Source organism: Arachis ipaensis, chromosome B4, assembly GCF_059453495.1.
Source record: "Arachis ipaensis isolate K30076 ecotype BB chromosome B4, ASM5945349v1, whole genome shotgun sequence".
Lineage (NCBI taxonomy): Eukaryota > Viridiplantae > Streptophyta > Magnoliopsida > Fabales > Fabaceae > Arachis > Arachis ipaensis.
The window spans coordinates 138,911,807-138,923,967 of NC_142439.1; the positions used below are offsets into that span (position 1 = coordinate 138,911,807).

The 12,161-nt window shown below is 32.4% G+C and overlaps 1 protein-coding gene across 1 annotated transcript; it reads right to left on the minus strand.

The window, feature by feature from the left end:
• Positions 1-202: 202 nt before the first annotated feature.
• On the minus strand, positions 203-2,722 carry LOC107635191 (putative purine permease 11). The gene is made up of 2 exons (XM_016338585.3): positions 2,330-2,722; positions 203-1,570 (listed from the first exon to the last, which is right to left on the minus strand). The coding sequence occupies exons 1-2, from the start codon at positions 2,334-2,336 to the stop codon at positions 483-485; spliced, it is 1,095 nt and encodes a 364-aa protein (XP_016194071.1). The 5' UTR covers positions 2,337-2,722; the 3' UTR covers positions 203-482.
• Between the last annotated feature and the right edge of the window lie 9,439 nt (positions 2,723-12,161).

Below are 12,161 nucleotides of genomic sequence, written 5' to 3' on the forward strand. Positions count from 1 at the left end.
AACAAATTGGTACTATATATGATAACTAAGAAGAAGGAAAAAAAATAGGCAACAACATAAAATTATTCTTATGACAAAAGTCTAGTTCCAAGCATTCCAAAACATAACAGGCCAACAACACCCAAATTTAAAAGAAAGCAAAACTTTGGAATATTATCTGATCATTAAAGATGAACATAAGAAATTCTGTTTCATTCGAGTATTTCTAACAAAACCACCAAATTTATATTTCAATTGATCACAAAAGCCATCCAAAAAGGAGCACTTTAAATTAAATCAATGAGGCACAAAATATAACCTTTACATTTATTAGAAGCCAAATGAAGTATAGATCAAAATCTATAATGATCAAGAACCATAACTATACTAACTCCTGCTATAAAGATCTAAAGCAACCATAAGCTACACTGAATGATTCAAAACCAAACCTAAAAGGGTCATTCAATTGCATCTCTTTGGTTATGCTTCCTAATTAATTAGTCTCAACATAAAGAATCATTGCGTGATTTCGGTTCAACAGCTTGTCTTTTTCTTGCTTTTGTATCATCAAGATAATTCTGATAGATATAAGAGGCAAAACCCCATAGAGATAAAAGCAATGAAATTATCTTCACCCCATTCATGCTATCATGAAAAACTACAAGAGAAGCAATGGGGGTTACCGCCAAAGAGACAGTACTAATAACATTCGAGTATAGCGACGACACCAAGAAAATAAGGCCAACAACACCAACAGAACAAACCTGCCAGGCTACTGCGGTCCAAACCAAAGTCATCACATACGCGACATGTCCCTTACCAAAAGTCTCCATTTCTCCGTGCAAAGTACGCCATTCCCCACTTGCAAATAGGCCTACAGCGGAAGCGCAAGTGGCAACAAGTGAAGTATAGATTTGCATCTCCAAAACAACGGAAAATGTTTCCCTTTTAAGGACCTTTTCGAATGTCCGTTGCATGAGGGAGAGCAAAAGAGAGTAAACCGCGGAAGCTCCAAGGGTAAGGAGGAAGCCAAGAATGTATTTTTTCTTGGAAGCACCCGACGGTTCTGATTTGTCATCGTTAACAGCAAGAAGCGCAGAAGATAATGATAAAACCACCACAGAATTTATAATCAAAGCAGTGAACTTTTGGGAATTGATAAAGTATGAGAAAACCGCATTGAAGGCTAATTGAGATGCACAAATTAGTGAATAGGTAGATGCGGAGAGGTATAGGAGCCCAATTGAATACATCATGTTATCGGCAGCGATTATTATCCCGAGAACAAAATATATTGAGGCAATGATTTTGATGGAAGGAGGAGCTGAAGAAGTTGAAGTTTCAGGAGAAGAGGGAATTATGAAGAATGGAATATATAATATTGGGAAGCCAATAGTTTGGACTAGAGTAGCCATCCATTTACTGTTGCCACCCTGATCATAATAGAATCTTCCAAGTAGAACAGCAGCAGCTTGGCCAACAATAAGGAACAATATGCTAAGTGCAACCAGGAACCACCATTGCCAACGCTGGTATTTAGTCAATGGTAATTTTGTGATCGTCCCATCTGTAATCATGGGTTCTTGGTTATCTGCAAAAGGATGCAACATCAAATTCAGTTTTTTCTTTTATTCTTGATTCCTATAAACTGAATCAATAGGTACATAAAACTACTACAATACTATTTTATACAAAGAGACTATCTATTAATATAATAGAAATTACACCTAAACAACCTCTCTATCAGACTATCACTACATAGTAGTCCTCAATACATTACCATTTTCAATACACTAACATTGAAGAGTGAATATATGAAAATTGAAAGCATTTATATTCAATGCAATATATAAATACAGCATGAAGAGTTCCGTATTTGAATGTAGCCATGACTGTTTAAGATTGGATAAAAGAATATAATTGTAAAGTAAAATTTGGATAAACAATCAGCAACAAATTCAGAATTAATTATTTTAAATAGGTTATAGATTAAGATCAGTTAAACTTTTAACTTGGTCTTCAAACATCAAACATTAATAATTGATTATATAATACCCAATTGAATGAATTGATCCTCAAATTATGATTTTTGTGTAGCATAGATATCAATTAGGTCACAAATTGGTCTAAAAGAACAATAAGTGGGATAACTTTGTTGTCAAGACTCAAGACATCAATATCATTGCAAAGAAAACAAGAACTATTGGCGTATGCCCTAGCAGCAACTGTAAAAAACAATGAAAGACAATAGAAATTATAAAAAATAGAAAAATAGAAAGAAAAAAAACTAAACCTTATTGTATATATTAATGAAGAACAAAATTTCAGACAGGAAAAGATATATATGTACCTGTCATGTTACCGAGAAGCAAAGGAAGGTTTACGGATTGATTCTATTAGCTCTCCAATTAAGGTAGGAACAGGTTGTAACCAAATAGAATAGAGAGAGAATAAAAGAGTAAAACTGAAAAGATAGGTTAGGGTTGAAGTATGAAAAGAAACAAGTGGAAGAAGGTTAGAATGGTGGTTGTGGCGGTGACAACAAAGGACGATGACACTTTTGTCTTGAGATTGAAATCGAATAGGATTCAAAATTTGTGGCAAGATATTTATGGTTATGAACTGAGTACAAATAATAATAAATAAAGATTACCAAACGAGCACAACGAAAAAAAGGGAAAAGGGAAAAAAGACGTTAGAAGAAACATGCTGAAGAGGTAAAGATTAGTTATTCACTTATTCTGAAAACTAGACCGAACCAATCGGTCAAAGCGGTTTAATCGAAAATCAAACTCTAGTCCGGGTCGACTGTTTAGCAAAATTTCCTTGTCTTTAAACCGGTGATGAACCACAAAACCGTTCGAAAACCGGTGAATCGGAACGAACCGGGGTTCTTGGATTACATGGATTTTTTTAAAAAAGAAAATATGAAAGAGAGACGCAGATCTAGCACCGCCGGCAACAAAGCGAAGATGCTGAGGCAGCGACGCCGCAACTGAGCACCGGATGAGACGGTGAGGCCGAGGGTGGCACGAGAAAATAGATCCAGACATTCAGGAAGCACAACGAAAAAAGGAGAAAGGATAACGTGCACAATGAAAATGGCGCAAGTATAGGGAGTGGTTGAGCTATACATGCGATGGTGATGGCGAATGTGTAGAACAACACAACAGTAAATCAAGGGAGAATATTAATGGCATGCGGGCTAGTTTTTCCTAGCCCGCTATGCATGATATATATTATATTATATATTTAGGGTTAGTAGTTGCATTTGGACCAAGATTTTAGCCCAATAAACAATGAATATTTTTTCTTTCATATTCATATGCCAGGATTATTTTTGGTGGTCACTGAGCACTGGCATAAACTTTTGTTTCTTGTTAGAGAATCTCATGTTTAGCATCATTACATCAAGCTCCAAAGTCAAATCAAGTCTAATAGCAGAGGCTAATGTTTGATAATTTTTATATCAAAATAGATTATAATAAAATAAATATTATTTAGATTATATTATTTAAAATTATTTTTAAATAAAAAATTATTAAAATAAATATTAATTTAAATAAATTTTTTATATTATTTTATTATTTTAATTTAAATATTTAAATAGATATTATTAATTAATTTTATAATAAAATTAATATTTATTTAATAAAATAAAAATAATATATTAAAATATATCAAAATATACTTTATTATATTATACTATTTATAATTTATTAGTATTTTTAGTATTCTTTTATTTAATATTATTTTAAACTATAAATTTTTATTATTTATGATTTTATTTTTAGTTATAATTAGTTTTTTATTTATTTGTTCTTTTTAACGAGATTAATAATTTATATTATAACAAAATTATAATAATAAATTAATATATAAAAATTACACTTATAAATTTTAACGAGTCAAACAAAAAATAAAATTTTTTTATACAAAATCAAAAATAAAATTTAATAAAAAAATATAATTATATATTTAAAATATTTGAATAATAAAGAGACTACAAACAAGAAAATAAATGATAGAATTGATAAGAAAAAATAAATTCAATCCTATCTGATTTTCTAAACGTTTATAATACAATGTTTAGCTTCTCGTAAACGCACTGCGCTTCTTGTAAGCAAGAACTAAAACTACGTTGCCGTTTAGAGAACATAGTGTTCAATGCACTCAAACATACTTCTCTTTCTTCTAACGCTAATTAGATAACCTTATTCTTGTTCAAGCAGTAAAATCAAAAGAAAAAATTGGAAAAATTGATGCAATTCTCAAAGATATTTTTATGCGTTTGAATGATTTGTAAAATACAGGATTCACCTGGACGCCAAGAAAGAAAAACAGACTAGTTCATGAGATTGCAGCCAAGACTGCAGCCAAGATATCGATGGAATGCTTAGGAAACCAATAGAAATTTAAACCCCCAAATTGCAAGCATTGTGAGAAATGAAGCCAGAGTCAGAGCATGTTGAGCTTATAAGCCTACCATACCAGAAAACCAATGAGAAGATTTAACGTTAGAAACAGTAAAAGGCAAGATACAAAATAGTGAAGGCCCATCAATTAGATCATCAACCTGAGAAGCTCAAACCACCATTACGAAAAATTCCTTCTTCATCGGCAGCTAATTTTTCTGCGGCAATTTTTGCTTTTGGTGACGAAACCCTGCGAAAGTGGCTTCGACAGGAGAGGAAAGTGACTGTGCCGTCCTTGCTTTGTTTTCATCATCACCGAGCAGCAAGGACCAATGGAAGGTATAGGAGCCTTGTAGAAGATCGGCCAAGCAGCTTAGGTGGTGGTGGAGCGCGGAAGGGACGGTGGATTGCAGTCAGCGGTGGTGACTAGTGACACACGAACAAGGAGAGAAGCAGAGTGACGTCACCGCAATGAAGGGTGCAGATTCTAGTCTCTTGCGCAAGGTGAAAAGAGTGACGGGCGACCTTCCTTATCTTCTCCATCGCCCACTGCTGGTTGTGCTATGGAAGAAATCATTGGGGCCTCTTCCTACGAACAATCATGATAGACTAGGTGTTGTTATGGCAACGGAAGGACGGCGAGGTCGTGCCGGCGAGAAAAGCGAGGACGATTGGGTGCTGTTACGGTGAACAGAGGAGGACGACTGATTTGCCAAGGGGAGCAGCTGCAAGGTAGGCTCGTTTCAGTCTAACGCCCAACGGAAGAGGGAAACGAATGTTTGAAATCCGGGTCAGTTGGAATTAGTGTTTCTATTTCGGATCTGGGCTAGGTTGGTGGACCGGACAAAAAAAAAAGGAGAGAATTTCATGTTTAGAGAATCTCATATTCTTCTTAGCAATTTGACAATTTTGAAGCAAAAAAACATAATGAGTTTTTTTTGTCATATCTTTTTTTTCTTACCAAAAATTATACCTATCTCTAAAATTTTAGGATTAGAGTTAATATTTTGGTTATTAAAGTTATTTTTTTAGTTATAAAATCTTTTTTTGTTAATTATTTTTTATATGATAAATTTATACTTATTTTAAGATAATAATGCAAAACATTTAATTTAAATTAAATATATATTGAAAATTAAAAGGTATAGAATACACTTGTCTTTAAAATAAAGAAAAAAAAACTAAGATACAATTAAACTAATAATATTTTATAGTAATTAATTTTATTATTTTATAATATAAAATATATAATATTATAAAATTTAAACATATACAAACTTTGGTATTTTACTATTTTTTTCTATTTAACTCTTATGTTATACTTATATGAAACTTTAGTTGGTTTTGCATTTTTAATTATGTTAGTTTTAAATTTATATTAGCATAATTTGTATTTTAATTATATATTTATAATTTTATATATTATTTATTATAATTCAATTATTCCAGTTAAATTACAGTTAAAGCGATTAAACTTTTAAATTAGTGAATTAATAATTAAAAAAGTGGATGATCGGTTCGGTTTTCAGAACCTTTTATAACACTTCACTTGTTAAACTGAACTACGAAAATCGATTTGGTCAAATTACTGAATCATTAGATCAATGGTTCAAATCGTGCGATAATAATTAAATAAATATATAAAATTATAATAATATACAAATTTAAATAGTAAAAATAAATAAATACATTTATAATTTAATACAATAAAATACGTAAAATATATAATATTATACTATAAAATTATAATACAATATTATTATTAAATGATAATAAAATTATATAAAAGTATAATTCAAGATTAGTTTTTTTATAATGGAACAAATCATGTGACGTGTCCTAATATTTTAGTGTATGTGAGTTTTATTTTTGTATGAGATATTTTTTATTTTTTAAAAGACACAAAACGTCACCTACATTCTGTATGTAAAAATAATTTTTAAATTTATTAAATATAAAATGACAATGTCGTTTTTATTTAAAAAATTTAAAAATTATTTTTCACAAAACGGTAGAATCATTTTGTATGGGATAATTTTTTTTTTAAATTTAGAGTAAAAAACGTCAATGACGTTTTGAAGTTTTTGAATTTTTTTAATTAAAAGAGTTGAAAATGGTAGTAAAATATATATTCTTGTTGGATTTTTATATTTAAGTTATTTAAATGTAATATTTATAGAAATGTACTCAAATGTACAATTCGAGTACTCTGTACCTAAGATACATACAGTTTAAAAATCTGTGTATAAATTGAATACAATGTGCTCGGGATAGAACCATAATAAAATTTTTAGCAGGTACCATCATGCAGTTTATAAAAAATTTTTCTTTTAGATAATATTTATTTATCTTTTATTCTTATATTAATAAAATAAAATATAACACATATGATCTAAAAATAAAATTATTTAATTTTTATTATTTTTTAATTATTAAAATTTTAAATTTTAAATATGAAAAATACTTAATTATTATAAAAATTATATAAGTCATAATTAATTTAAATTTAAACTTTTAAGATTAAATTTAATTATTTTTTGTGCTAATAACCTTGTTAATATTAAGCATAGATTGTTACTATTATCGTATAAAAAATACTTAATTGTTAACAATTAATGAGATCAAAGGTTATTTATACATTTTATAATTCAAATATTCTTCCATCTCTACCTTTTTAGTTTTTGTTGGTTCTTTGTTTTACTTGTTGTGTTTAGCTCATTTTTTCAAAAAAAATATAAAATAAAATAAACGTTAAAAATATAAACTAAACTAACTTTGATTTTCTTTATATTGATTTTTTATTATCTTTAAAATATTTTTTTTTAAATTATGTTATTTATATATATATAATTCAATCCAATCCACTAAATAAGATCGATATGTTTTTATTTGAATAATGTTGACAAAAACATATGAATACAAATCAAAATAAAAAGTTAAAAATAAAAATTCATCTTTTCAAATTTCAAATATCCCAAACATTACATACACTTTTTTTTTTCTTCTATGGCAATTGGAAATCAATCACATTACTTCACCCATTTTTGTTAACATAAATAAAATTATAGAGTAACTACTAAAATAAGTCTATAAAATTTTTAACAGAAAAGCTCTGCATACAAGCCCTAATGACTTGTATGCTTTACAAGTTCATTAAGGAATAAACCCAAAAGACGCGCTGCTAGACATACGTCCAATACACACGCTATATAAGATCTCGCATATATATAACTACCAAATTTTAAAAGATTTGTTTCCTTCTTCGTTTTCCTTATTTTCAGATTTGCTCGTTCTTCTTCTCGCGCCTCTTCTCTGCTTCTTCTCGATCATTCTTTTTCCCTCCTTTCTCACTGGTATGTTCTTCGTCATTTACGTTAGTTCCTCTCTCTGCAACTCCAGCTTCGTTTTCTATTTGATTTGTTGTTTTCTGAAATCAAAGTTTGAACTCGTTTTGAAGATTATGGATGATTCAACCTTAGATTGTCAGCTGAATCAGGGCGAAGTGGATTATGAATTTGAATCTAACGAAGTTCCTGAGGTTTGATTTACATACAATTACTTTGAATTTTGTTGCAGTCATTTGAATAGCATTGTGTAGCTGAATAATTCGTGAACATTGACTGTGAAACTAACACGTTAACATGAATCTGTCGATTGAATGTAATGTATTAGTTTTGATTAATTATCTGGAATTTATAGCAGGCGCTCGGGTGTAGATCAGAACTTTTTTGGGTGTATTTTTGCGAGAAGTGTGGGTGTATTTACAGTTTATGGCTTTTTGTGTTATGTTAGCTGAGTTGTTGTCGTTCAGGTGTATTATCTCAGACATAATTGGGTGTGTTTTTAGTTTTTGACATGGTGTATTCTGCAGCCTGTGTATTTACAGTTTATGGTTTTTTTTTTGTTATTTTAGTTGAGTTGTTTCGGTTCGGGTGTATTATATCAGCAATGATTGGGTGTATTTTTAGTTTTTGACATGGTGTATTCTGCAGCCTCTCTCTGTTGTTGATGACCAGTTTGTTTCGAAGGTTGGAATGACCTTTACCACCCTTGAAGATGCTGGAAAATTTTACAGGAACTAAGCCAAGGCTGTAGGTTTTTCTACAAGAGTTCGGAGCACAAATAGGAAGGGAAACGAGATTAAGAATCAATTGATTACATGTAGCAGAGAGGGAAAATGGAAATCTAAAATATCTCCGACCGAGAAGACTAATCCGACAGTCGGTTTAAACTGTCCTGCGAGAATTTATATACACACATTGAAGGATGTCGGTGCTTGGATCATTTCAAAGGTTGTGCTGGATCATTCACACCCCTGCTGTCCAAGTAAAGCAGAGATGCTCAAACAGCACAGGGAACTAAGCATGTCCATTCGTCGTACAATAGAGAATAACGAGGAGGCCGGTATCAGACCAAGCAAAACCTACTAATCATTTGTTGCGGCTGCGGGGGTCACCGCGAGTTAAATTTTATCGAAAAGGATGTGAGAAATTATATTACGAGAGAAGTGCGGAATGTTTCCGAACAAGAAGATGCAAAGGAATTCGGAAAATATTTGTTAAGAATGAAAGAGAAGAATCAGAATTTCTTTTTTGAGCTTGAACTCGAGGAGGATCAATTGATTAAGCTGGCTTTTTGGGCCGATGCGAGAAGCAGAGCTGCCTTTGAGTATTTCAGAGACGTTATTTCATTTGACACCACCTACAATACAAACAGGTAACAAACTGTCCCTGTTTATGATGCTAAATTAATGTATTTTTATGAATCTGCCGCAGAGGTGTATATTGGCTATTTTTTTGGGTGTATACGAAGCATTTGTTGGGTCTACCTAATGATTTTGCATTCTGCACTATGGTAATTTGTTTCAGGTATAATTTGGTTTGTGGTCCTTTTGTCGGGGTGAATCACCACGGTCAGTCAACACTTCTCGAATGCTCTTTGATGAAAAACGAAGAAATTGAATCATTCAAATGGTTATTTGAATGTTGGCTTCGTTGCATGGGAGGAAACGCTCCGAAAGGGTTTCTCACCGATCAATGCGCATCAATGAAAAGGGCTTTAGAGGCCTGTATGCCAACAACAATTCACCGTTGGTGTATTTGGCACATCATGAAGAAGATACCAAGCAAATTAAACGGGTACAAGGGACATGCAGATATCGAACAAGAAATGAGCCAAGTTGTTTGGAACTCTCATAGCAAAGACTCATTCGATAGGAATTGGAATGATTTTCTACTGAATTTTGGTCTTGTGGACAACAAGTGGCTTTTAGGTAATGTTTGTTAAAAATCTGCAGCAGAGGTGTAAATTGCATGTTTTTTCGGGTGTATTTATAGTCTGTGTTTGGGTGTATTCTTCAGATCTGTATGAAGACCGTCATATATGGGTTCCTATCTATCTGGATCACCACTTCTGGGCAGGGATGATAAGCACACAAAGGAGCGAGAGGATGCATTCATTTTTTAACAAGTTTATCACCCGGAACAGCTCGCTTATTCAGTTCGTCAAACAATACGATAATTGCCTCGGAAGCCGGGAGCAAGCAGAGAGAGAATCAGATGCTGCAGATTTTCATACGGTCATACCGTGTGCAACCAAATCCTCCATTGAAGCTCAGTTTCAAGATGTGTACACTCATCAAAAGTTTAGGGAAGTCCAAGCGCAATTCAAAGGAAAGGCGAATTACATCACCAGATTAACGAATTCCGCTCTAGGCTATTCAGTATACGAAGTCGGAGAACAAGTTTCCAGCTCAATATTCAACAAGTTTGTGGTTACTTACGACTCAGTTGCAGCCGAGGTAAAATGCCAATGCTTATTATTCTAGTCGAGAGGGATACTGTGTCGTCACGCACTAAGCGTGTTAAGCTTTGAACAAGTAAGCCAAGTGTCACCGAGATATATACTGGAACGATGGAGCAAGAAGGTAAAGAGGCGACACACACACATCAAGAGCAGCCACGACGAGCCACTGTTGGAGCCAAGAAAGCAAGAGGTTTGACCAATTGGTTTTTTGTTCGCAAAATATTTGCGAATTTGCATCCGATTCGAAGGAGTTGACTGCAATTCTGTACCGTGCGTACGATAATGTCATGGCTGAGATGGAATCATTAAAAGTCAAAAGGAAGGGGACATCTTTATCCCACGAAGACGCCAACTTGGAATCCGTTAACGAGCTTCAAAGCCCGCCAAGGATTCGAACAAGAGGACGTCCAAAAAATAGGCTAGGTTCAAAGTTGGACAAACAGATCGCAAATGCCACAAAGAAGAAGAAAACGAAAGTTTTAAGCGAGGTAAAAGTAATGTTCTTTAAATTTGTGGTGATTGAGTTTATTTTTTTCGTTAGTAGTTTAGCTAATATGTGAGTTTCTTATATTCAGATAAACTTGTTTGATGCCGCATCAGTGGTGCATTCAAATTCCAGCCAATATCAAGGACATGTTATGAATTATCAGTTCAGGGTACCAGGAGCAGGGGATAACTCTTTGGGTGTATAGTTACAGAATATGGGTGTAAAAGCACTGTTCTTTTGGGTATATTTTTGTGAATTTTCTTGTGATTCACATTCTACATATAGATACATATATATAATATTAGGGTTCAGGGTTTTAGGGTTTACAGGTTAGGGGTAAGGGTTTATGTTTTAAGTGTTTAGGGTTCAGGGTTTTAGGCTCAAAGCATCAGGGGGGATAGATCTCAGGGTGTATATTCAACTTTCTTTGGGTGTAAAAAATTGCAGGTTATGGGTGTATATTTGATTTGATGTTTCTCTTCATATTATAGTACCTGTAATTCATACATTTTGAATACAGCACAGACAGTTTAATAGCACAGACAGTTTGGGTGTATATTTAAGCAATCTTGGGTGTATATTAAACTTCCGTTCGGTGTAAAATTTTATAATTTGTGTTTCGATCTGCCTTGATGTTTTCCTTCATATTTTACCACCTGTAATACAAAGCTTTTGAATACAGCACAGACAGTTTAACTATGGAAAAAAATTTCATTGAACAAAAGTTGTTTATAAATGGTAAATTTTTACGGCATTTGTTTAATTTACAAACTAGCTAGCAGTTAGATTACTCAGTTTCTATATCAGTAGAATTTATCTGACAAAATGGACTCAATAATACTGAGGATGGCTTGGACAGTCTTATTGCATTACTCGCTCTAATTGCTTGATCTCTCTCTTTATTCATTTCACTGAATAGTATCCGCGAAGCATATTCTACTCTATAGTGGTCCACCTCCTCCTACAATTAAAAAGTATATTCTGTTTAAACAACAATATTAATTCCAGTAATGTAATACAGAGTTATATAGTTTTAAAGACAGTTACCTGTGGCCAATTATCCCATTCATACTTTGCCCTTTTAATGTTATCGGGCTCAATTAACTCAAGCCACTTCATAACGTAAAAAGCACAGTCATAGCTGAAAACGAAGAAAATAAATTACAAATCTCATTTAGGAAAGTTTAATGTTCAGAGTCACAAATTTATACCTTGATTTTTAGCCTGAGATTTTAACGTATGTTGCTTTAATTTCCAACTCATTCTCCTTTTTCTTCAGAGGTGCCCCGCCGGCATATGCTCTAATTCTTGGAATTACATATCCCTTAAAAAATAAAACAAATCAGTAATACACCCGAATGAAATACACCCAAAAAAGAACATACTTACACCCAAAGCAAAACATACATACACCTTATATTGAATTGAAATACACCTATCTATTAAAATAAAGAACACAGAGCCAACTTACATTG